The 27,870-nt window shown below is 48.5% G+C and overlaps 1 protein-coding gene across 1 annotated transcript in view; it reads right to left on the minus strand.

Moving 5' to 3' along the window:
* The window catches only part of BTBD16 (BTB domain containing 16), a 654,256-nt gene that overhangs the window by 49,112 nt on the left and 577,274 nt on the right, over positions 1 to 27,870 (minus strand). Inside the window, exon 16 of the mRNA XM_085614582.1 lies at positions 11,035 to 11,223. Within this exon, the coding sequence (XP_085470708.1) occupies positions 11,035 to 11,223 (189 nt within the window). The remainder of the gene's footprint in view (positions 1 to 11,034; positions 11,224 to 27,870) is intronic.

Consider the following 27,870-nt stretch of genomic DNA (forward strand, 5'->3'; position numbering starts at 1 on the left):
AATAGTTGACTCCACAAATCTGGTTCTAGTTTTAAAATGTTAATTGGTATCCTGTTAGGCCCAGCCACTCTTGAAGATTTGGCGTTTTTAATCATTGTGCTAAATTGTTTCTTTCAGATCTCCATATCGTAAATTACAGTGGTGGTGATGATGCCTGTACTATCTGCATAAAGATCGTAAATATGATTGCCACTTTTCAAAAGGGACATACAAATATTTTGCAGTAGTGTGTGATCCATTGCCCCACCCAACTAGCTTAAAGAACTCTTTTGTATCCTTTGAGCTAGCTGCTATGTATAGTTGAGCTCAAGCTGTTTCTTCACGTGTATTCTTTTTTTCCTTAAGTTTCATTTTATGACGTCTTTTTTCTCCCTCGATCAGTTGGTACGGATCAGGAGAAGTGGGTTTTATGAAGAGGGCTTTGAGTCTCCAATGTGCCCTTTTCTCTCCAATTAAGATTTTATGTTGAATGTTCTAGGATGGCTGAGATGTAGAATATGAGTTAGAAGATAAATAAAGACTAAATTCAGGAGTAGTTCTCCGTCATTTCGCCACTCGAAAGATGTATTGATTTCCATACTGTCAAAAGTCAATGATGACATCATTAATTCTTGGGATTTTTAAGTTAAAATTAGTGTCCCGCTTTATTACTTTCCGATATATGTGATTTAAGAAAGTGTTTATCCTTTGGCTTATAGTAATAATTCAATGATAAGGTGATGTTTTGCGAGTTATGATCACTCTCGGACCTGGGGATAATCTGGAAGTCTTCGCCTAAAGAAAAGTGTGAAAAATGTAAGAGAGAATAGTTGATTATGCTCTTCATATTCAGAGCTGCAGATGCAGGTTCAGCCTGTTGGCCTGTCTGAAATCTAGCATTCAGGGAACAGAATCCTAATTCAAAGAGAGGGTTTGACATGTGATTGCACACATGTTTTCCCTAATAAGCCCAATCGGGTATTGCTGGAGCAACCACTTTGAAAGACGTATCTGTAAGGTCATCAAGTGAAATTTCTTTTCCATATGGAGAGAAGAGATTTTCATTAACATCCCCCCTGAGAACGGCTGGATGTGAGACTTGCAGATCTTTTGCAATCTCCTTCGAAATTTGAATGTGTTCAGAGAAGTCCTCTTGATGTTTGCCCCCCGAGACTTCAGATCCCACAGCAAAGCCTGCATATGCCACCTGGAGTGCTCAACCAGCAGGTTGCAGGTGACCATTAGTCCCAGTCGCCTCAGAGTCGACCTCACTGAAATCCAGGACAGAGGCTGAAAAATCGCGATCATAGCCTGAATGTCCTGGTCACTCTTGACTGGGGAAAAGGCACCAAACTGAACCATGCCAAGAAGGATTCTGAAGAAAGGGAGCACCTAAGAAGGAATCAGTTGTGACTTTGGCAAATTGATAGTCCCAAAAGATGACAGGAGGTTCGCTATAGTCTGGAGGAGGATGACAATTGCGTGGGATGATCGCGTTCATCAGCCAGTTGTCGAGGTAGTTTTACGCTGGCACACCTGACGTCCAAAGGTTTACTGCCAGCACCACTATCACTTGGTGATACCCAAGGGGAGCACAACAAACTGAAAATGCTCTTGTCCCATTACAAATTAAAGGTAGAGCCAATGGGCCTGCAGGAGGGGTGTATGGAAATAGACGTTCTGGAGGTCCAACACCACCATCCAGTCTCCAGGGTTGAGGGCAGACAAAATCTGGCCAATGTAAGCATTTTTTATTTCTCCTTCTGGAGGAAGGGATTGAGAGGGTGCAAGTCTGAAAAAGTACGAATACAGTCTTTCTTGAGCAACAGAAAGTAGCGGAAATCACAACCACATCCTACTTCTAGCGTGGGCATCCTCTCAATAGCCCATTTGGCCAAAATGGTTTGCACTTCCTACCACAAAAGGGAGAGAAAGTCCTCCATTAGTCTCTGGTGGGTGGGCAGAAGTTGTGGCGGCTAAAGAATGAAAAGTAGAGCATATTCCCGCTGAACAATTTGCAGGATCCACCTCTCTGATGTTATGGCCTGTCAACCAGGCAATAATCATCAGATCATGCCTCCCACCAGGTGGTTGTGCTCACTAATGGCAAGCTAAAGGGGGTTGGCAGGTGGGGCCGCAGGGGGATTAGTGGACTGGGGGGCCTTTTGACCTTGACCGTGGGGGCAGTGGACACCAAGGCTTCGACCACGAAACCTCTAGGCAGTTTGTGGAGGTTGGATTGGCTGGCAGTATGGGGTACCTCTGCCAAAGCCACGAAAGGAGCAGTAGGGTTGATGCAGATTGCAAGGTGAGGCATATAAGCTTAGGGAGACTGCCGAGGCCCTGAGTGGTAGGGCTGATACAGATGGCAAGGTGGAGCAGATAAGCTCAGGGAGACAGCCATGGCCCTGCTCTCCTTAAATTGCTCAAGAGCAGAGCCTGCCTTGTCCCAAAACAGGCAAATTCTGCCGAATGGCATATCCATGAGGGATGACTGGACATCACCTGAAAAACCAGTGGACCGCAGCCAAGCAAGGTGGTGAATGGCGAAACTGGTGACCAATGACGGCCTAATGGAATAGGTGGTGTCCAAGCCACAACGAATTATGTACTTGGCCATCGTGTATAGCCTGGGAAGGACGGGTCGGAAATCTTCAGGGACACCTGGGAGGCTTTGAGCCATCGAACTGGCGTCAGAGGTGCCCCTGTGGTGGGCTGAGAGGGTGGGTTTAAAGAGCTGCAGCACAGCCAGCATATTCTGAGTTTCCCTACCACCAGCCTTTTCATGGCAGTCAGCCATAGGGTGGGAAGTAATTTATTTATAATTAAATTATGATTAGTTAATTAATGCTAATTAATTAACTAAAATTAAAATATGGCAATTGTTTATTTAAATTTTGATGTCAGTTGTGGAGTTTATAGTGGTAAAGGGTGGGAAGCAAATTCTTTTAAGTTAATTAATAAGTTGTTAAATTATATTAATGTATTAATGTAAAATTAGTTATGGAAATTGTGTAATGGTTTTAGGTATGGGATGTGGTGTTTATTGGAGGAGAGGGTGGAAAGTAATTTATGTTTAATTAATAAATAATTAGTTGATTGTTAATATTAATTTATCAATTGATAAATATTTATGGTAACTGTTTATTGTTATTTTGTGTGTGTTTTTGGTTTTATAGGGGTAACGTTTGGGGAGTAAATTAATTGTTATTTGTTTCACATTTTTTTAAATGAATAATATTTGTTTAATTGCTAATTAATTATGTTAATTATGGAGGTATATTTAAAAAAAATGTGGGTGGTGAATTGCGTGATGATATAGGGTGGGAAATAAAAAATATTACATTAATGTAATAATTAATGTTTTTGCTTATAAACATTTTCTATTAAAAAATTGTTTTTTGTTTTTAAATTATTTTTGAATTTTTTTAAATAATCTTTCTAGATCTTTTAGCTTTCTAATCAGTTTCAATCTTTTGTAATATTTAAAGCTTTTATGTTGGCTTTATTTTTTTGTTTTTGAAATCTTTTGTGTTGTTGTTGTTAATTTGTTTGTTTTTAATTTTTACATGACTCCAGTGGAAATATTAATTTTTACCCCTCCGCTTTCCATCACTTTCCCTAGTGTTGCACAAACTGGAGTGGGAATAGTAATTTTTACCCGTCCGCTGTCCAACACTTTCCCTACTGTTGCACTCATTGGAGTGGGAATAGAAAATTTTACAACTCCGCTATACAACACTTTCCCTACTGTTGCACCCACTGGAGTGGGAATAGTAATTTTTACCCATCCGCTATCCAACACTTTCCCTACTGTTGCACCCACTGGAGTGGGAATAGTAATTTTTACCTATCTGCTATCCAACACTTTCCCTACTGTTGCACCCACTGGAGTGGGAATATTGAGTTTTGCCCCTTCACTATCCAACACTTTCCCTACTGTTGCACTCACTGGAGTGGGAATAGTAATTTTTACCCCTCCCCTAACCAAACTTTTCACAACTGTTGCACTCATTGGAGTGGGAATATTAAGTTTTACCCCTCCGCTATCCAAAACTTTCCCTACTGTTGCACTCACTGGAGTGGGAATAGTAAGTTTTACCCCTCCGCTATCCAACACGTTCCCTACTGTTGCACCCACTGGAGTGGGAATAGTAATTTTTACCCCTCCACTATCTAACACTTTCCCTAATGTTGCACTCTCCTGAGTGGGAAAAGTAATTTTGACCCCTCCGCTATCCAACACTTTCCCTACTGTTGCACTCAATGGAGTGCAAAATGTAATTTTAAAGACTATTACATATTTTAATGTTTTGATTTATAATATAATGTTTTTTATTAGATTTTATGTTATAAGTGTATGTAAATTTATATATATTTATTACTAAATTTGTATATATTTATAAAATTATAAAATAAATTTAAATGAATAGTTTAATAATTGTTTTAAAGGAAATACATACATATATTTATATATATATTACATTTATATGCGAATGTTTTAATATTTATTAAATTACATAAATTTTATTATATTTGTTAAAATGTATATCAAATCAAGGTGGGCGTGGCTAGCCGCCGGAGATGGTGGTCGTGGCTCAGTAGAGCTCCGGACCCTCAAAGGGGGTAATTTGCATTTATACGCCGTTTTCACGGCTACATTTGATGGGGGCTTGCTGGTGTGGATGCCCTCAGCCCCCAGTGGTGGTGTTGGAGGCTCGTAGGCTGCTGGGGAGTGACCGAGTGGCTGGTGCGACCTTGGGCCTACCTGTCCTGTGACGACGGAGGGAGCTGGATTGCGGAGTGCGCCGGCAGGTGGGGCTAGTGGACCGGACCTCGCTATAACCCGAGGAGCGGCGGCTCCTCTTCCTGGATCCCTGCTCCGAGCGCGCACCCCCTCTGTGAGGCACGGAGTGGCTGCCGAGGACCCGGGTGATCTGCCGGGCGACGGCGGACTCCACGGAGGAGAAACGATCTGCTGGTGAGCGGACGGGGGGTGGAGCAGGAGAGGAGGCAAGGTACTGAGGAGCGCGCTGGGGTCGGACGCGGTGGGCTGGAAGGCCGCTCAGCCCTGCTCCTCTATATGTGTGACTCCCCCCAGGTCTGAGTGTGCGGAGCCTGCCGGAGCCACGACTGGGGCGATTTGAGACTTTTCCTGCCATTGGCCCCGGTAGCAGAGTCGGGCTGGTGGTGGAGGGTGAAGCGCGAAGGACAAGGCTGCCTAGCTGACTAGCGCTGCGGGAGTTGCCTGAGCCCCGTCTGCGACTTGGGGGCTGGCTGCTCGGCTCCCCCTCATTCCCCCTCTCCGAGACCATAACCACCGGAGGCCCCTCTCACGTGGTGCAGTGGATTGAGGGACACTCTTTAAGCCCCGGAGACCCGACTGGAGACCACTGTTGGAGACACAAGTTTGACGTGGGGAGACCTGTGAGGAGGGAGGGGTGAGTGGATGGTCATTCGGTTGGCCCTAGGAGCCACTGTGCTTTATTACTCTGCTGAGGGAGTTGATATCTGCTGGCGCTGCGCCCCGCTGCCTGTCTGGGACCCTGAACACTCTAGAGGCAGGACTGCCCCCCCCACTGGTGCATACTTGAAGTGTATAGTCGTGCATAACTAATCCTAGGAGCGGGATTGTAACCCCTATAGGACCAACTGCGGGGACGCCCTGCCGGGAGGCCAGGTGGTGACGTTGGGCAATGGGGAGGAACCGGACTAAGGCAGTGGAGGGACAACAGAGTACCGACCCCCCCTCCATAATGCCGGACCAGGCTAGCGGACCCCCTCGCAGGGGACAACCCTGACTGACCACACGGAGGGCATGCCAGATAAACTGGACCTCATCCTGCAGGAGATACGGGACTCAAGGGCCGCAATGGAGCTGCAAATGGGTACGCTGACTACAGGACTGACATTACTGAAGGCGGACCATGCCAAACTGGCTGATACAGTTAAAGACCACGGCCAATCCCTTGCGGACCTCGTCCCTACGGTGGCGGACCACTCCTCCTCCCTGCAGCAGCTCCAGCAGAAGGTCACCTCGCTCATGGACCGAGTGGAGGATGCGGAGGGCAGAAACCGACGCAACAACATCCGCGTTATAGGCCTGCCGGAACGCTGTGAGGGGAGTAGGGCGGCGGACTTCATGGAAACATGGTTCCGGGATTCTACGATGCAGGCGCTGGTCATGTCTATACCCAAGCCGGGACGGGACGGTTTGGACATGTCAAATTATAGACCCCTCTCTATGTTAGCCACTGAATACAAAATACTGAGTAAGGCCCTCGCCAACCATATACAACTGCACCTCCCCGCACTTATCCACAGCGATCAGTGTGGTTTATTCCAAACCGCAGCACTTCACTTAACACTAGACAGTTGCACGCAGTAATGGCGGCTACCCCAAAGGCCCACTGCCACGCCGGATGTATTGCACTGGACCTTAGGCAGGCATTTTATTCCCTATCATTGGATTTCATGTTTGCGACGTTGCAACGCTTTGGGTTTCCGGACACATTTAAAATGGGTCCGCTTATTGTACACGTCCCCGACGGCCAGGGCCCGCACGGGCTGCTATATCTCTGATGCATATAGTATCCATCGTGGCACAAGACAGGGATGCCCTTTGTCCCCCTTGTTGTTTGTGCTGGCATTAGAACCGCTGGCCCTGGCTCTTCGAAGATCGGCGGCCCAGCTTGGTATCTGCATCGATGGTGTGTACCATTTACTATCTATCTATGCAGACGACATGCTTTTATACTTGCGAGACCTCACGGCTGATGCGTCCCCCCTCCCGGATATATTTGCTATTTTTGAACGTCTATCGGGTCTGGCCATAAAGCCAGACAAATCGACCAGTTACTTTTTCCAAGAAACAGCACACATTACTCATTTACAATTCGGCACTTACTCCTTTTCGGTGGCTCCCACTACCTTTAAATACGTCGGTATTCATGTTTATAGAACGCAGGAGGACCAGATAGAAGGCAATATCCAACGGGTAATAACGGGGCTCCGGGCCAGTGTGGGCTACTGGTCTTCTTTGCCCCTCTCAGTAATGGGGCGGGTTACCATCACTAAGATGGTGATACTGCCTCGTCTGCTATACTATTTTGTGAATTTGCTGGTGGTTCTCCCACAATCCATTTTTAATACGCTGGACAGAATGTTGACAATCCTTATTTGGGTCGCTGGGCGGAGACGGATAAGTCTCCGGAAGCTTCAGCTGGGGACGCAGAGTGGCGGCCTGGGGGTCCCCGACTTCCGAGGTTACTACTACGCTAGCCAACTCCAGTGGCTGTCATATTGGACCGCGGGGAGGAACTTAGGCGAGATTGGGGTCACACCGCAGAGGCTGGATAGAGGGGAACTACACACCCTGTTATTGCTGAGGGCCCGTATTCCTCCCGATTGCCCCCCCTACTGCGGATTGCCCTGCTATGTTGGAAGAAGGCCTTGGCTTATACATCTGTGGCAACCCCATATGCTGGGAATATACCTTTATTAGGCGTGCCCACACCACAAGGGAGACTCACACGGACTAGAATCCAGGCTTGGACGGACAGCGGGATAGAAGAGGTGGGAGCCTTTTTTGGGGATGGCACACTGATGGACCATGATTCCTTCTTGCAGGCCACTGGGGCGCCGCCACGCCTCTATCTACTACATGCCACTATCACGCACTACATTAGAGCCACTTGGGCCCCACAGAGGACTGAACCCCCACAGCACACCCTAGTACACCTCTTATACTACATGGGACCTGGGGGACATCTAGTGCATTGGTTATACACTGGAGTACGGGCACATGCAGCAATCGCTCTTACCTCCCTTAGGGAGCAATGGGCGACGGACTCCGGGGTGGAGATTACAGACCACGCATGGCAATGTATTCTGGAGCATCCCAAAAAAGTGTTGCGTAATTCACGGCTTAAATTCATACAGGCGATGGTGTTGCATAGATCGTACCTTACGCCGAAGCGAATACAACGTATGTTCCTGAACTCCCCGCATAACTGCCCCAGATGTAGAGGAGATGAGGCGGGCTTCATCCACATGCTATGGTCCTGTCCTCGACTGCAGGGCTATTGGGAGGGGGTGCGACACTCCCTAGCTACAGTGACACAACTACCGGTCCCAGACGACGCCCTGACTTGCCTGGTGGGCCTTCGCAGGTGCTCCAAAGTGCAGAAGGTGCGGCTAAGGTTTGTGGATCTTGCCCTCATCTTAGCAATTAGGGTGATTACTATGAGGTGGAAGTCCCCCAGATGCCCGGCGGTCACGGTGTGGCAGGCTGACGTGCTCCAATGGGGAAGGGCGGAGGGGGCTGCTCTCCGGAGGGAGGAGGAGAGAGGCCTGAGGAAGCAACGCATCTCCCTAGACTGGGAGGCCACCCTAATTGCGCTGGAAACACTGGACATGGCCCCCACACAAGATACCACGTCATGGTAAAGCGAAGAGTGTGAGTCCATCCGTGCCTGTACGGTCCATGGAACAGAGATGCTGTGATTCTGCCCTGTACACGGTACCCTTGAGAAGACGCTCATATAGTGACTCCCTGCTATCATTGTCACAGTGGCAGTTCGACTGACCAGGAGAGGGTTAGGGTGGGATAGGAGAGCGGGAGGGGGAATAGTTTTTTTTTTTTCTATTGTCATTAGTTGAACTTAAAAAATGCACTATTTTGAATAATGGATGCGACACTGCCTGTACATTAGTGGTTAGGAAAAGAGAAGAGACTATAAATGCCCTTTGTAAGACTCCCCTCTAACGCAAGATGTGAGAAACCAGCTTGCTATGTACAAATGCATGGGGATGTATATGGTGGGAGAAAAACAAAAGACTGTATTTGAATGCTTATATTTTGGAAGTACGTGGCATACAGTGGTCACCAATAAAGTGTGTTAAAAAAAAATGTATATTAAGTTAATTTTATTATTTGATATATTTAACATAAATTTTTATTTAAATAAAAAAATTTATATTTTGTACATTTAAATTTTTTACATCAATATTTTTGTTTCGATATTTTTGTACTTACAATTTTAAATATAGGATGTTGATATTTTTGCATCGATATTTGTGTATGGGGATATTTTTGCATCGATATTCTATCAGTGAACCTGTTATGAAAAGAGAAGGATTTGCCACCATGACCTTATGTAGCAATAGCATAACTCCAGGTAAGCAGCTCATTTGAAATCAAATATGCATCAACATCACTAGGGCGTGACTGAGAGTAGGAGACATGGAACAGTTTGTATTCCTTTTTCTTGACAGAGACATAAGTGTCAATCAGTCATGCTTGTTTTATCTGCTCTAAATAGTTTACAGAGGCATGCTTGGTGGAGCACAAAAATGCTTATCCGTGTGTGTGGTTTGTTCCAATTTTAATGATATGATACTGAATACATTATTATCAATACATTTTGTACTTTTCAATATATATAATTTTGTCCATGTCTGTCCTTACATTGAAACTGTTATGAATCACTGTAATATTTATATTGAATTTACGCTGTGTAGTATATCCCTGCCTAGAGGAACTCTCGATTAGTAGCAGGGGGCCCATTTTTCTTTACATTAACTTCTTCACAGTGAAGACATGACAATGAAGTACCAAGGAAGAAATCATTCCTCAGAAGAACTGGCGAGGAAAAAAGAAAAAAGCTTGCCATTCTCGTTCAAGGGAGAGGGAAATCTTTACATCGTGAAGATCCATGTCACATTCTCATCAAAGAATACATTTCTCCTCATCTTCGGACAGGAGTGCTCTATCCGCCTGATCACCATATAATACATTGTTTTTTCAGCTTTATACACAATACTGTAATTTTGGATAGTTGGATTGGTTTATTTAAAACCAAAAATGAAAACATGAAATATAGAAAAGAAATGTAACACTTATTACCTTTTTATTGGATCCATGGTTCCAAATAACAGAACTTGGGGCAAGATGTACTAAACCAAGTAGCAGTTGCAAACATTGCTGTTCACTAAATCACATGGTTTGCAACCGCTAAATTCCATCTTACTATGCACTAAACCCATTTTGCGCTTCAGCAAATGGTTTCCGAATCGAAAAATGGGTTTATAAATGCATAATGGACTGCAATTTAGAAGGGACATGTTTAGGGTCACTCTACATTTACAATGCAGTCTATCTGTACTTTCCAACTGCATTGGTTGCAAGCTACTGAAAAGTTACCAACTCCTAAAAGGAGGTGGCAAAGCTTTTCCAAAGGGGCAGGAGTCCCAAAGGGACCCATTCCCTTGTGAATGTTAAAAAAAAGTTTGATGGGGACTTGAGATAGGGAGTAGGCAGTGGATCATGGGGAAACAGCAAACTCTCCGAAAACATTTAAATGTTTTTCTTTAAACACAGGCCTGTTTTCTGCAAGGAAACTGGTCTGCATTTAAAAAAAAATGTTTACTTTATTTAAATGTGATCACAAATGTGATGCTCTGCTGACCTGAGCAAGCCACCAACCCTGTGATGGCATCCAATCAAAGTACCAAACGAATACTCCTGAGGTACGTTGGATTACAACCGACTCCGAATGGTGATTTTGTAAACCGACCTAAAAGTACATAGATTGGTTAGTATAATCTTATTGAATACACAAAACCTTGGTGCACAATTTGCACCCACTGTTTGCAAATCTAATGTTAGTACATCTGTCTCAACTCCTCTGTATCCCTCTCTACTCCCCCCCCCACCCCCCCCCCCAGATGGCTGTGGACATTAGCTGTGCTGCAATTTCAAACAGTTGAATGCCAGGTAAGTCTACATCTGATCTGACCTTGCTGATGTGGCCTAGACTGCATTATCTTTCCGTGTTGAGTAAAAAGTAATTGTGAAAGGCCTGAAAACCATTACCTATATTTGATCATTATTACCCTGCAATGAGTAGCAGTCTGAAGGGAATTCCCTATAATGAAACAAATGAAAAATCTGCCTGAAGCCTATCTATACATTTTTATGTAATAGTAATACATTCTTGGCCCAACCCTCAAACAACACTCCCTAACGAAACTGAAAAGGGACAATGTTATTACCTTGCTTTTGTGGTTCCTGTTCGTCATCCCGAACTTTTGAGTTAGTGGTCCCAGGCTGAACTCCTTCCACTTGCCCTCTATCACGGACTGCGTGGTGATTTTGTATTCGACTTCTCGGTCTTGTCGCAAGCTGAAGGAACTTCGCTCAGAAGTGTGAAAAGACAGAGCTGGGTTGCTTGGCTTTACTCTCTAGAAACAAAATATGTGCGTGAGCCCACAAAAGTGCAATCATACAATGACCAAAACATGGTCATTTTCTTAGGGTAATACATATGAAGACGGCTACACATATTAGACGTATACTGTAGCAGTCACTGACGTGTACGCAATCAATGTAACAGGTGCCCTTTTTCATCCCTCGATAATTTCTATACAGAGCAATGCTTTAATTTAAAAAAAAAAAAAAAAAAAAAAAAAAACAGGCCTTGTGACTGCCATTTTTATGTCTGGCTTGACAGCACAGCTGTCCACCAGCCATACTGTTAGGAGTTCTTTTTAAATGTACTTAGGTCATCATTAGGAGTGACCAGGTCGATGATGCGATCATTTTCGCACCTTTTAAAATCCCATAACACAGAGATCGGAATTTAAAAGGGGCAATAATTAACGCCTACTACAGGCCCTTTAAAATGGGACATAATGTGGATGTTGGTTCTTTCTGCACAAAAAATCCAAATGTACTGATTTTTACCGGCAATTTTTCCTCAGTAAAACTCAGCAGGTTTCACCGCCTACCGAAATTTACCTGGAGAGAATTGTGGGGGTTGGGGATGTGGTAATTACCACAAAACCTGAAATTCCAATCCACTCCCAATGGAGCAATATTTTTTTAGCAAATGTTGAGGCTGTTTTTGTCAGTCTATATATATATATATATTTTTTAATAGACATATTTTATCGCGTCAAGTGTCAAATACAGTGCAGAGCTCTGCAACCCAGAAGCTGTCTGCTACAGTTTAAAGTACAAAAGCTTGGCATTGACATTTAAAATATATATTTTTCCCCCTAAAAAGAAAAAGAAGACAATCAAACGTAACCAATATAGCACCCCCCCATTACACTGCATCTCAAGCACCACTTCCACTCCCACCACCCACTTCCACTTTGGTGCAACATCTCGTTTGGATAGTATAAATCCCAATAGCAGTAGATAGTGCTTATATTTCCTCCAACCCCCTCCATGATATGCAGAAGCACTAATATAGGCGAGAAGGGGAGCTCCCACCCCAACACCTCCGCAAGACAGGCCCCGCCAGAACTTTGCGAGCGCTGTGCACTGCCATACAGTGTGTAATAAAGTGCCCTCCTCCTGACCGCATCGTAAACACGTTGGAGATGCCACAAGGCCAGCCCTCTACATCCTGACCCTAGTATAATACACCCGGTGTAGGTAATTAAATTGAACTAGCCGGAGCCGCATTGCAATCGCAGCCTGCCGAGGGGATGCCAACACCTCATTCCAATCGTCTCCATCTATTGGGCCGAGGTATCCCTCCCACGCCGTCCTACGTTTATCCAGTGTAGTGGGGCAATTCGTTACGAGAGACTGATAGATTTTGGAGATTTTGTGGTCTGCGGGTCTCACATGAACAGTTTAGCTTCAATAGGGCTAAATCCGAGGAGGGACTCCAGGCCCGCAACACTAGGGAGTATGGCATGCCTGAATTGAAGATATATTATAAAATTGGATCCTTGGCATCTGGTACTCCTGTTGGAGATCTTGAAAAGACTTCAGAACTGTGCCCCGCATCACATCTCCTACGGTGAAAATCCCTATATTATCCCAGCCCCGGAAGTACGCTAGTACCGCTAATTGTGGCAATCTCCCCTTTGACTATAGTGGAGTCCCTTTCATCAGTCTGCCCCAACACCCCATCTTCCGCAGAACCTGCTTCCACACCTGGAAGACCACCCTTGTGGCCGACGGCAGCGCATTACGCAGAGAGGCAGAATAAAGAATAGTATGTACAGTGGCAGTCCCCATGCATCGTCTTTCCACCGCATATGCCGGATCCCTCCTATCCCCATACCATAGTCATTCAAGATCAATAAGTGCGAGGCCATGTAATACGATTGGACATCCGAGGTGGCCAACCCTCCATAGTATGTTGACTGGAAGCAAGTCCGCAACGCTACTCTGGGTGCCCTTCCTGCTCACAGAGACTGACCCAGGGCCGAATTGACCTGGCGAAACCACGATGGGGGGACGGGGTAGGGATGATTTTGCAATTGATAGAGCAGCCGCGGTAACAATACCTTCTTGAAGATGGCCGACCAACCCGGAATGGAAAGGTGCATATGAGACCAGGCCATCGGCTCCTCGCATACTCGCGCCCATACTGGCACTAAGTTACGATCCCAGGACACACTTGCTGAGTCAGACAGGAAGACTCCCAGGTATTTTAGTCCCACTGTAGTAACCTGTACCGCTAAGGCCCAGGTGCCCAGTTCCTTTTGTTTCCCCAGTATCCACAAAGTGGATTTACAGGAATTCATCAACAAACCCGACATTTCCCCAAAGATGTGCATTATACGAACCAGCCTTAGCCCTGTCCTGTTAATATCTGTAAATAAGAAGAGGACTTCATCGGCATATAATGCGATGCGGTCCGAGAGCCCCTGGGCCCATTCAAAACCTGCGCATCTATCCGCACCCATGCCGCCAAGGGCTCCATCGCCAAGGCAAACAGAAATAGCGACAATGGGCAACCCTGCCGGGTACCCCGTCTAATAGAGAAGGTGAAAGAAGTAGACCCCGCGATCCGGACCAAGGCCATGAGGTCCGTATATAATAATCTTAGATAGGAGAAGAAGCGTGGTCCGATATTTCGGCAATCTCTCAGGGCAAATAAATACATCCAGCTAAGGGAATCAAATGCCCTATTCATATCTGCCAATAGGAGTGCAGCCGGCTCTTCCAAACCCCGAATAGTGGTGACGGCAACATGCGCTCGACGAATATTGTGTTGCGTCGCTCTCTGAGGCATGAAACCTGCCTGGTCTGGATGGATCAGGGAAGAAATATGGGATTGGAGGCGGATGGCCAAAGCCTTAGCCAAGAATTTAGCCTCTATATTCAATAAGGAGATAGGGCGTTTTGAAGCGTGTTGGTCCGGGGATCAGCCTGGTTTATTAAACACGACCACCTCGGTATGCCACCAGTCCTGTGGGAGGCATCCGCGTTCCCGCTCCTCATCCACCACCCTAAGGAGATTGGGTCCCAATTTCGCGGAATATCACTTAAAAAACTAGCATGGGTACCCATTAGGGCCTGGGGCTTTCCCGGAATTTAAGTCTCCTAGAGCCACACACAGCTCCTCTTCCATAAGCGGAAGGTCTAGTTCAGCCCGAGCAACATCAGAGAGAGTCTGGGGTGGGAGGTCCCCTATGAATCGGTGTACCATATCTTCTCGTATGTATTCATTCTGGGCGTATAGTTACGCGAAATAATGTGCGAAGCTCTCAGCAATTGAAGAGGGATCCCCGAGGACCTTACCATCAGGTCCTGATATACCTTCAAGAACCAGGGGGCACAAGGCCCCCTGGCATAGACGGTGGAGTAACTTGCTAGACTTATCCCCCCACTGATAAATCCTACTACGGACGCCAACCATGGCAATCGGGCCTAGTCCATCAACAAATCAGCATGCATCTGTCTCGTCATCAGCAACTGACGGCGCGCCAGACCACCTCCTTCCTCCCTACTGTCCCGCTCAAGTTCCATGATATGGGCCTCTGACCTCAGCAGCGACTCCTTCCGAGCTCGAAGTGCCGTGGAGCAATACGATATATCTATGCCCCGTATGGTCGATTTCATAGCCTCCCATAGGGGTTCAGCCGCAGCCACCGACCCTACATTAAGCTCCAGATACTGGGGGCGTGGCTTGGCTGCGAAGCGGAATGGCTGCCTGAAACCGCAGCTCCGCTGATCGAGCACATCAATCCGTCAATAATCTGCATACCGGGTGCTGGACTCGGTCCACTCGACCTCCCCGCACAGTGTTCGTTGCCTGGGGGCTGCCCGACGACGCTCCTGGAGCTTTAGCTGGTGCCGCTGAGAAAAAAGAGCCGGTGGGCGGACTGCGACGGGGCGGCCTGGTGCGCCCGTGAGGGCCGGGGACTTGCGTAGAACTGAGCCCGGAGGAGTGCTGTGCTGTTGTGAGCCGGACTGCTGCCTCGCCTTGCCCATTTGAAGCGCCTGGATCTCTGGCTTCCCCTCAATCGGGCGGTACCTGGGAGCGCTGGTTGAGGATCTGGCGCTGCTGGCGCCTGCTGGCTTGGTGGAGACGGGGGGCCTGGAGGTCTCGGCGCGTTCCTGAGGCCGGAGCTGTTGCGGATACTGGTGGCCGGTGAGTGCAGCGCTTACACTTGCTGTGGTGGTGCGCCCGAGGGCGGGTCTCCCGGGCCCCCCGAAGCGCCTACGGCCTCATCCCCGAGCGGTGCACGTGGGCCCTTCAGATCGGCGCTGGTCGGTACGTGCCTGGCCGCAAAGGAGGAGGGCTGCCGTATTGGTCAGAGGCGCCATTGGGCTCCTGGCCGCGCCGGCGGGCCCCACAGGGGACAGCATCGGGCGGTGAACAGCGGGGCGGCGGATTGCTGTGGCTGGGGCGCCCCGTGTCCGAGCTCGTGTCCCTTGTGGGACGTGGGGTCCGCCTGAGGATCTTGCCTTACCTATAGATCCTTGACCGGAGGTGCCGTCGTGGAGGCGCTGGGGAGCTGGCCAGCTCTGCAAGGAGAGTTAGAGGGGGTGCTGCTGCCCCAAAGAGTCACGCTGCCTCTGCCTGGTCCCGGCGTAGATCGCCTGTTGCCGCACTGCTTGGCCGTGGTGCATCCTGGAGCCGCTGGCTTGCAGCGCATCTGCGGATACTTGCGTTGGGCACCCGTTGGGTGAGGCCTGCCGTACCAAATTGACATTGGGTTTCTGCCGGCCTCGGCTGGCGACTGTGCTGGGTAGCGGCGATGGGCAAGCCGGACACGAGGCAGCCGAGGCTCACCTTTGACAAAACCAGGCAAAAGCAGACGGAGCAGGAACATCGAGACGCGGATGCGGCGGTGGCGGAACAGGGCGGCTCCCGTGATACGGACATCAAATCGATGTTCCAGGAACTGAAGGTGAGCCTGCAGGGCATAGACACTAAAATGGATGCATTGGGGGCACGCATGGATAACATTACGGCTCGGATGGATAAGCAGGAGGGCAGAGTAGAGGCGTTGGAATCGCGAGTGTCTGACATCGAGGAAAGCCACACGGACCTAGATAAATGAATGCGTGGCATGGACAAGGTTCTGGCGCTGATTCAGCAAAAAAATGAGGACTTAGAAGCTCGCTCGAGGCGCAACAACGTTCGCGTAACGGGTGTGGCCGAATCCACAGACATCACGAACATGGCGCACTACGTTGAGCAGATGCTGAAAGATCTTTTTGGTGCGGGGCTGTCACAGATGTTCATTGTTGAAAGGGCGCATAGGACATTGGGGCTGAGGCCTAGGCCGGGGGCACTGCCACGGCCCATTATTGCGCGGATATTAAATTACAGAGACCGTGACACGATCCTGCGCATGGCGAGAGAAATGCAAGACGTACAGTACAAAGGCAACCACATCGCCATATACCCGGACTTCACCGTGCAGGTCCAGGCCGCACGTAGAGAATTCATGCCAGCAAAAAAAGTCTTTCAACAAACAGGCACAAAATACTCCCTCATCTACCCCGCGAAGCTGAGAGTGCAGGGCCCAGGGAAACCAACCTTTTTCCTGGATGCAAAGGCAGCCCTGCAGTATGCTAGGCAACTGGCCAAAGATCAAAAGTCCAAACCGCATACAGAGGGTCCGGACCAGAGGAACAGACTGAGCGACGTTGAGTGACTGCGGGAGTTAAGGGCTTATCATTGCGCGTTGGTTTTCTGCCTATGCTGGGTCAGGGTAGACGGCCTGCTGGTAACATTGGTAGATAACTGAATCCGAATGAGGGGTCGCTGAAATGTGCGGGGGCTGGGGGGCGGGTGGTCCTTGAGCTGACATGCTGGGCCGGCGCTCGATCACCCTGTCACGAGTACGGGGTTGTATGGTGGCTGACCTGCGTTCCCCAAGGGATGATTCCCAATCACTGGATACCGTTCTTGTGTGCAGTTGAAGGCGTTGAGGTGGGGGGGTGACCTGGGGGGTGAATGCACAACCTGATTGGGGGGTTGGAGCGGGAGGGGCTTACACCTTGTGTTTGGGGGGTTTTGTTGTTGACTGTTTGGCTGTAGTCGAGAAGTTGGATGGAGTGAGTCACTGCGTGGAAGCGCATTCTGTGCGCTATACCATACCCAGTCGACTAGGGCATTGCGCACATTGTCACGGCGCTTTATCAGCACAGGAACACGCTGGGCTAACACGACATGAAGCGCGTTGTATGAGTGGTTGGGGGCGAGATGTGTGGAAAACTGCTGGCGTGCTGACAGAACAAGGGATACCGCTACTACTGCCGCCGTGAAGCAAATTAAATGTCTCACCTGGAATGTGCGTGGTATGAATGACAGGCGTAAAGCCAGGCTGGTGCAGGCATACTTGCTCAGAAAAGACATAGACATCTGCCTCCTGCAGGAAACACATTTGACCGATAAAGCTGTACAAATGCTCCGTCATGGCAGGTGGGGTGAGATAGCGCATTCTGCTTACTCAACCTACTCCAGAGGGGTGGCGGTACTGATCAGAAAGGGTCTGCAATGGACGACACATGAAGTAATCAAGGATCCTGGAGGTCGATACCTCATGTTGGTGGGCACGCTGTGTGGTATGAGAATGGTGGTGGTGAATGTCTATGGCCCGAATGATGATAGCCCGGGCTTCTACTGCGATCTATGGCATAGGGTGCAGGCGTGCGGCCCGGCTGCAATTATGTGGGGGGGAGACTACAATGTTGTACTTTCAAATGCTATGGATAGGCAGGGCGCGGCCAGAACGCACCACCCTAGGGCATCGGAGGCGTTGGGCGACATTATACGAGACGCAGACTTGGTGGACTCCTGGAGGAGACTACACCCCGAGGCTCGCGTTGGCACCTGCATCACAGTTCACAGAGCAGCGTGGTCTAGGTTAGACTACTGGTTGCTCTCACGGGACCTACACACTATGGTACTAGGGGTGGAGCATCTGCCGAGGTCATTGTCTGATCACGCCCCGGTGTGCCTGACACTGTCCACTCCGGCACACTACATTCAACCGTTTAGTTGGAGATTCCCCTCCAGGGCGCTTCGCGACCAAGTCTTTCAGCAGACACTGCGCGAGAAGTTAGAGGAATTTTTTTAATTTAATGAGGGTACGGTGGACTCGCCGGGCACACTTTGGGAGGCTTGTAAGGCGGTGACTAGGGGCCACTGCATGTCGCTGAAAACAGGAGTTCTGCGGTCCATACGGGACACACTACGCAAACTAGAAACTGAGCTTGCTGACCTCGAGTCGGCATTGTTGGATGCGCCGAAGGACAGCCTACGAGCAGAATTTAGGGCAACACTAACTAAATATCAAGAGGAGGCGGACAGAGAAGTGGCATATCTGTCTAAAGACAGTCAGGCCAGACGTTACGGGGAGGGGGACCGTGCCGGTCGCATCGTTGGCAGCCATGCTGAGGGCGCCCAGAAGGTCGGATTACATTCTGGAACTTAGAAATAAAGAGGGTGGGGTGGCCAGGGAGCCGCAAGCCATACTTCAAACCATGACCGACTACTATCGAGACCTATACACCACTAGAGTGACACCGGAAGACCAGGTGCTAAATGAATACCTGGACACCATAGCTCTAGCATGGTTTAATGATAGAGCCCGACAGTACATGGACTTACCATTCACGAAAGATGACATACGGGCTGTGATAGCGAGTATGCCCCTTAGCAAAGCACCGGGCCCTGACGGATTGACGGCGGCCTTCTATAAAGAATACACGGATATCCTGGTTCCCGTTCTCCACAGGGTGTACGAGGAGGCCATTGAGACGGGTGTCCTCCCTCCATCGATGCGGGAAGCAATGATAATTGCACTGCTCAAACCAGGGAAGGACCCTGCTCACTCCGAATCCTATCGCCCACTTTCATTAATAAACCTCGACGCCAAAATATATGCCAAGTTGCTTGCAGACCGTTTAAAATACATTATGCCGCAGATAGCGCTCTCTGACCAGTCGGGATTCGTGATGGGGAGATCCACTTCACATAACTTGCGAGTGCTGTTTGGGATCCTCCACTACTTAGACCCCAAGGTGCAGGCTACGGCTGCACTGTTGGATGCGACCAAGGCATTCGACTCACTGGAGTGGAAATTCCTGCTTACGCTTTTCACCCGCATGGGGTTCAGCCCGCTGTTTGCCAGGAGCATTGGCATACTTTACAACGGTCCGACGGCCCGGGTGCGGGTAAATGGACACACGTCAGATCCAATCCCCATAACCAGAGGGACAAGACAGGGGTGCCCCCTGTCACCGTTGTTATTTGCTATTGCGACGGAACCACTAGCAGCCCGCATGAGACAGCACCATGCTCAGTGTGGCGTTGGGTTCACGTCGCACGGGCTGCTCATTTCCATGTACGCCGATGACATCACCATATACATGATCAACCCATCGGAAAATTTCGACCCGCTTATGCGAGAAATGGTGCGCTATAGCGGCCTCACTGGCATAGACATAAACTGGTCTAAATCGGTAATGCTGCCGCTGACGGATGGCACAACCGCATGCCACACTGAATTCCCATTAGATTGGGTCACAGACGAGGTCAAGTATTTAGGAATAAACATAAGCCGCACTATTCATGAACTGTGGCTGGCAAATTTTGGTGTGGCTATGGAATGGTTCGAAAGTAAAGTGAAGAGGTGGAAAACGCTGCCTTTATCATTGACGGGCCGCATAGCTATAATCAAAATGGTTGTGGTGCCCAAGTTCCTCTATCTGTTTGTTAACATCCCCCTACCATTGACAAAGGCGTTCTTCAGCCGGCTGCGCTCTGCCATGATAGAGCTGGTTTGGGCGGGCAGGCAGCCCAGAGTGGCATGGAACCTCCTTACCCTCCCCTTCCGTCAAGGGGGCCTGGCAGCCCCAGACATTGAGCTGTATGCTTACAGTGCTCAAGCCCAATACTTACATTTCTGGCATCATTCGATCCCCTACCAACCCCTCGTAGCTATAGAGACGGACGTGGCGGCGCCTTGCCCCCTCAGGACGGCGGTATACCAGCGATATAGGAGGTCCCAGGAAGACATTAATACAGTGGAGATGGTGCGCTGGGCCTGGTCGAACATTGCGAAGCGCGCGGGCGTGACTGACCTATATGCCCCGAGTATGCCATTGGAGGGCAACCCACTGCAGGGACCGCTGACTGATGCGGCGGTGGTGCAACGGGCTAGAAGCTGTGGCCTGAAACTAGCGGGTGACCTATACCCAGACGACATGTTTCTCACCATGCAGGACATGGTCGTAGCATCAGAACCGACGGCTTCAGAACTTCTACTATATTACCAGCTGAGGGCGGCGTGCAAGCACAGGTATCCTATGTTCCCGAAGGCCCCACCTGCGGTGGCAGCGCTAGAAGACATACTCTCGAATAGTTCCTCGCGCAAGCTGATAACGCGTATATATAGGGCTACGCAAAACACAACGCCTATTACCCATGCGGACTCGCGGTCCCTGTGGGAGAGGGAGGCAGGCATTCAAATCACAGAGAAACAGTGGGAGTTTTGCTGCACCCAACTTGAAAACTTGTCTCCTAATTATAGATTGAGACTTATCCACTTTAATTTCCTTCACAGGACATATCGTACACCCATGCAACTCTTTAAAATGGGATTACAGGTGGATGCGAATTGTTGGAGATGTGGCGAAAGAGAGGCTACATTCTATCACCTAGTTTGGGTGTGTGGTCCGATATATGGCTTTTGGGAGGCAGTCTTCGCCACCATAGGGAGGATGGTGGGACTAACTATTGTACAGGACCCTCTCGTGGCCCTCCTGGGCTTTGTGATGAACGTGCCTAGTGCGTCGCGCAGGTTAGTGGCCCTTCTCCTCTTGCTTGCTAAGCGCCAAATAGCATTACACTGGAAGAAAAAGGCTCCGCCGAGGGTTTCGGGATGGGTGGGGTCAGCAATTTACTGCAAGGAGCAATTGACCGCCTACTGGGATCAGATGCCGCTGCGCTCGAGGCCCGCGGACATTTGGCAGCCGCTGGTGGACTGGTTGGCAGCGTCTGAGGTGGCTGACGGTGACTGAGAGTGACTGCTAGATGCGTGGCACTGTGGCAGGGCTGACGTGTAGCTGCGAAGTGGAGCCGTGTGTGCGGGGACTCTCGTACCGACGCATGAGTATAACCGCATGGTCGCTGGGTGTTCACTACAAGAAACTTTGTTCAGGTGCTAGATTGCTCTCCTCCATTTCTAGATTGCAGCCGCTGTTGTAGTTTGTACAGTTCATATTTTAATATAGTAAAACGTGGAAAACCAAGATAACGATGCTGTTGGAACTTTGCTCAAGTGTATGACTTTGATCCGAGCTAGCGGCGTGGTGCTGCAAACACAAGCTGCCTGCCTCCGGGTTGTTGGCTGAATAGCAGTGTACACTTTAATGGTTCAAAAAAAAAAAAAAAAAAGCTCCAGATACTGGTCGATTGCCTGCCCTATATGTTATCTATATTTCTCATCTTGCAGATTCCAGGGGGAGAGACGCCATCGAAAGGGTGGCTTCGCAGGGCCCAGTTGCATCGTGAGCGCAACTAGAGAATGATCAGACAGTCCCCTCGTGAGAATCTCTGCATCCCTCATCCTTCCAGCTGCACCTAGTGGCACGAATATATAGACAAATCTGGAAAATGATCTGTGCACGGCTGAAAGATATGTGTAGCCCTGGTCCTCCCTATGTAGCCTACGTCAGGAATCCATCCAACCCAATCCTGATAGCAGGGAGTATAATTTGGTGGTCTGACGAATCATGGGCTGGCCTCCCTGTGTCCAACTGTCCCTAGTAATAGCCATCACATCATTCCAATCTCCCCCTATAATTGCCAACCCATCTGGTATGTCTGCCCACAGGGTCATAAGGCATTCAACCAAGGGCCAGGACAATGGCGGGGGGGCATAGACACTACCCAATGCCACCTGTTCCTCGTAAATAATAGCCATGATGATGCCAGCCAATATTTTTCTGTTTGATTTTCTAACGTACAAAAAGCTGTTTGGCGTATTATTCTGACTTCTATTGCGTGCATGCACTTCAATGCAGGAAGGACTATGTAGCATGTGTAAAAAGTGTATTGACGTAACACACATTAAATTTTGTATCTCGCACCTCAGCGAAATGAGGCATAAAATGCAAAAATTCATGCACAGAATTTCCCGTTTTGAGATTTTTTATGCCTATTTTACACTGACAGGTTTTTGCTGAAGCCGTAGAATGTAAGATTTCTCTTCCAAATTTGTCCTTGTACCTTAAACATGTTTAAGATGGACTTATGGGTGCCACTGGCAAGATGGCGGCCACAACCTAGAGCGGCTGCAGCTGGCTTTTACTCAATCCTGCACACCAGGCTTCTTTCAGATATGCAACGGTCTTGGTGACACCAGAGCAACCTCCGGTGCAGCCCTTGCACCTTGGAATGAGGAGGCAGCCCCCACAAACAGACGACGCGACAGGTGGACAGCCTTGCTCGGCCAGCAGAGATGTGCTGGAGGGTGCGGGTCGCAGATGACAATCGTCCGGGAAGCCTCAATAGTGGCGATCGGAAAGGGAGGGTTCACCTCTAAGCAACTCTTGAGGGTGATGAGGTCCAATAGGCAGTGCAGGCACGCTGAGGGTCTATTAGCTGCGCTGGACTGAGGTGCCACCGAATACAGAGCAGAGCAGCCAGTAAAACAGGACAGCCAATTTGCTGTGCGGGATGTTCCCCACTATTCACACTGAGGACCTCGAGTGCGGACCCCATGCTCTAACTGGCAACCTCAGGATAGAGGGGGGCAGCGAGCCTCTCCTAGCTTGCCTTTCCAAGAGAGGCTGGTTAAATCAGCAGACATCAATGACTGGAGAGAGCGGTGGGACCAACTCCCGCTCCACTGATTCTTCAGTCTGACCCCCCCCCCACCCCTATTGTGGCCCCTCAACGCCTGCTGAAGAAACGAGCCCAAGCCCCATTTGCTTGGTCTTGACAATTGTGCTGAGCAGCAACAGCACCTGCTAAGCAGAGCGCGATCTGCCCAGGAGCGTTGGCCAAGGGCAGGGCTCCCCCCGAGTCTATCCAGCAGGTTAAGATCGACAAGTACGCCAGGCCCTCTGGAGCAACAAGCAAGAACTGGGAGGAGACAGAGTCGCCCAAAGACTCGGTCTCATCTGGAGTGCTGCTACAGGCCATACAGGCCACCCGGACAGAATTGGAAGATGAATTTGGTGGTGTGGCTGTGGAGGTGTCGTTGTGCCAGGACTTGTGCAATATATCGGATCGCACCAAGGAGGCATAAGAGCGTATCACATCAGCAGAGGACCAGCTCCAAAAGCTTACCACGGATTGCCAGACTCTCAAACAACTAACGTTCTAGCTGGACAGGCGAATGGAGGGCATTGACACCAGGTCCTGCTGGAACAACCTCAGGTTAGTGGGACTACTAGAGGGTCATGAAGGCCCTCACCCAGCGACATTTTTGCTTGACTGGTTTAAGTCATGGGTCTCTTCCCATGACCTCTCCCCCTGTTTTACCTTGGAACACTCTCATAGAGCCCTACCCCTTAGCCCCACCCAGAGCGTTGCCCAATGATTGTGAAAGTTTTTAACTATGAGGGTAGAGACACTATCATAAGGGAAGCAAGATTGCAGGGAAAGGTTCTCTGTAACTCCTCTAGGATACTAAACTTCCCTGATTACATCACTAAGGTGCCACAGCAGCATAGGTCTTTTCAGGAAGTGAAACAAAAGTTAAGAGCTATGGACCTACCCTACATGCTACTCTACCTGGCAAAACTGAGGGTTGTGTACCAAGGGAAGGCCCTTTTCTTTGAATCCCGGAGAGTTCCTGGGAATTGGTGGAGGAGCGGGTCGATGTTCAGAGATTACTTGGGAAGACTCAACAAGGTGAAAAGGACACATGCTCCACAAATAAGGGGGGAACGCAACTCCACTCCTGATGCAAAGTAAAAGGCGGTGATAGTGGGGATTGAGAAGACGAAAGGTAGAATGAGGTGCTGAACACACTTCCTTAGGCTCCAGTGGTGACAAGGTGGGTCGGTCAGGGTGGGGATGGTTAACTGAATGAGAAGAGAAGGGATCTATCATACTCTGAGAGCATGAACACAGGAGACCCACAAAAGTCAACTCTCAATAGCTGGTATTGCATAATTAATTACACTTATGGTAGGCAGCCTTCAGCCAAGCCCAGGACCAGATGGAGGTCACACAGTATAAGTTGAGGAGTGACTGATGCTTCATGTTGGGAAGTATATGATGGGGGGGGTTGTTGAGGGTGGTGTTTATGTTGCAGTTCATATATGGACAGTACCTGAGCAGTTCTTCCTGACTGACTCATTCACCTTGGGAACATACACCATCCCATGTATGGCAGTAACTGATTTTAAGGTAATATCTTGGAATGGCAATTGGTTTGAATGATAAGGTGAAGAGAGGGGAAACTGCAATACCTTAAATGACTATGTGCCTGATTTAGATCTTGGCAGATCTGGTCCTGCCGTCAATTTTCCGACGGTTTCGCCGTCTGCCTACATGGCGAACTGCCCACTCTATTTAGATGTTGGCGGGACAATGGACGATAGAGGTCCATCCTTTGCCACTACTGCATAACTACGACGCCAATCAACTCCCTTGTTGCTGGGATCTAAGGTAACGTTCTTTTTCACTTGTCTTACTATAGACTTGGCTTTGTGTATATTTAAATTGCTCTTACATGCAAAAATAAATTTGTATGTGGAATGCATTAGTGTTCATTTTACAACTTATCAAGGTAAAATGAACACCCCTGAATTGACACTTAAAAACAAATGTGTTTGTTGTGGTGGTTGTGAGTGTTGTGCTTGTGGTGCCTGTGGATGTATATTCAATAGTGTGTGTATGTTGTTTGTGTACTATGCTATATGTAAAAAAAGGGGTATAACACATTACCTTTATTTATTTTTGAAGCAAACACAACATATTTGTGTAGTGACACAATAATGAGTATTACTTACCAGTCTCTACTCCACCAGGTACTCACTCTGTCAGGAATCCACTGCTAGTACAAACACCAGCACAACAGTGAAATCTAAATCGGCTCGGCGTAAACCAGCCGGCCTCACGACAACAGAGTACTGTTAACTAGCAGAGGAGACCGCCGCTTTGATGAAGGTGTGCTGCTTACGTGACAGAAAGTAGTCTGTTGATGCGGACTGCAGTTCAGACAGTCCACATATAAGTATGGCGGGTGTGAATCCATCAGCTCAACTGAGTATTTGCAACGAGGGACGATGAGAGTGCCGCCAGGATCTAAATCAGGACCAACGTCCTCAGCTTATATTACTGCAGGAAACCCAATTGCTGGGTACTAGATCAGGGGCGTAACACAGGCCCCCGCAGCCCCCGCAGTGCAGTGAGGCCCCCAAGCTCCAAGGGGCCGCCTCAGGACAGCACTTTGGCTGCAGAGCTCCTGTTCAAGCCAGGAGGGGGCCCCTCCTCCTGCATTGCAGGGAGGCCCCCTCTAGTTTCGTTACGCCAGTGTACTAGATGCTGGTTTATGGGCAGATATGAATATACCAGTGTGTATCATGCAGGATATACAGGATCCAGAGGAGTTGCGATTCTGAGCCATAGAACCTTTCCCTACATGGTCACAGGAGTCCACACTGACTCACTGGGTAGATATGTAGGTATTTCCGGTTTGCTGGAGGGAGCCCCCTGGTCCTATGTGAGTGCCTACGTGCCACTGGAATGGGGGATGATACTCTAACATCCCTTTCCAACTTGATCTCACACTCCGTATGAGTAAACTACTCATTGGTGGGGATTTTAATTCCATAATGAACCTGGAACTGAATGTATGGTCACTGGGTCATAGGGGTCGGAAAACTTGCTTAGCAGTATGAGCTTCTAAACTGGGAGTATCAGATGTATGGAGAATGCACCACCCAGATACCAGGGCATACACCTTTTACTCAGGTACCCATGGAACACACTCATGGACTTCTTTGTCAAAACTGCTGACCTGACAGTAATGCAACACTCAGACAGCCTTCCCAAATGTCTATCAGACCACTTCTAAATAGAGGGCAAGGGTTGAGGGAGCTTCTCATGCAGTAAGTTTAGCAATGGCAATTAAAACCCTACAGATTTTTAGGCAGTCATTTTTCAGACCAGATCTGCATCGACATTGAAGCTTACTTAGCTTGTAACACAGCTTCTACCCCTTTGGCAGTTATATTGTGGGAGGCACTGAAGGCGACCATTCGTGGGAAAATTAGTTTGGCTAACGTAGGGAGGAAAACAGGAAAATCCATGGCTTGAGGGCCAAACTCTCAGCACTAGAATTAATAACTTGACCAGACCCTTGAACACTTAGAAGCTGTGTGTCAGGCCCTAAAGGAGAAATTACTAGAGAGGGCCAGGCACTAACGTGTTTCTTCCAAACACCGCCTGTATGACATGGGGAATAAGACAGGCAAAATTCTTTATTGGTTAGCTCACCGAGAAATGGAGGACCGATTGATTGCAGGAATCCAGACACCTCAGGCACAATCCAGAGACATAGCGACAGCATTTACAGATTATTATGGTGGACTTTATAGTGGGAATAGTAAATGTTATCCCTCCGCTATCCAACACTTTCCCTACTGTTGCACTCACTGGAGTTGGAATAGTAATTTTTACTGCTTCGCTATCGAACACTTTCCCTACTGTTGCACTCACTGGAGTGTGAATAGTAAATTTTACCCCTACGCTATCCAGCACTTATCCTACTGTTGCACTCAGTGGAGTGGGAATAGTAATTTTTACCCCTCCGCTACCCAACACTTTCCCCACTGTTGCTCTCTTTGGAGTGGGAATAGTAATTTTTACCCCTCCGCTATCCACCACTTGCCTTACTGTTGCACTCTTTGGAGTGGGAATAGTAATTTTTGCCCCTCCGCTAGGTAACACTTTCACTACTGTTGCTCTCACCATAGTGGGAATAGTAATTTTTACCCCTCTGCTATCAAAAACTTTCCCTACTGTTGCACTCACTGGAGTGGTAATAGTTATTTTTACCCCTTTGCTATCCAACATTTTCCCTACTGTTGCATTGATTTTATTTTGAAATTTAAGTTTAAATATTTTTTAATAGTAACTATTATCCTGCCGCTATCCAGCACTTATCTTACTGTTCCACTCACTGGAGTTGGAATAGTAATATTTACCGCTCCGCTATCCAACACTTTCCCTACTGTTGCACTCACTGGAGTGTGAATAGAAATATTACCCATCCGCTATCTAAGCACTTATCCTACTGTTGCACTCAGTGGAGTGGGAATAGTAATTTTTACCCCTCCGCTACCCAACACTTTCCCTACTGTTGCACTTTTTGGAGTTGGAATAGTAATTGTTACCGCTCCGCTATCCAACACTTTCCCTACTGTTGCACTCACTGGAGTGTGAATAGTACATTTTACCCCTCCGGAATCCAGCACTTATCCTACTGTTGCCCTCAGTGGAGTGGGAATAGTAAATTTTACCCCTCCGCTACCCAACACTTTCCTTACTGTTGCACTCTTTGGAGTGGGAATTGTAATTTTTGCCCCTCCGCTATGTAACACTTTCACTGCTGTTGCTCTCACTGGAGTGGGAATGGTAATGTTTACCCCTCTGC

Source organism: Triturus cristatus, chromosome 1_2 (genome assembly GCF_964204655.1).
Source record: "Triturus cristatus chromosome 1_2, aTriCri1.1, whole genome shotgun sequence".
NCBI classification, from domain to species: domain Eukaryota; kingdom Metazoa; phylum Chordata; class Amphibia; order Caudata; family Salamandridae; genus Triturus; species Triturus cristatus.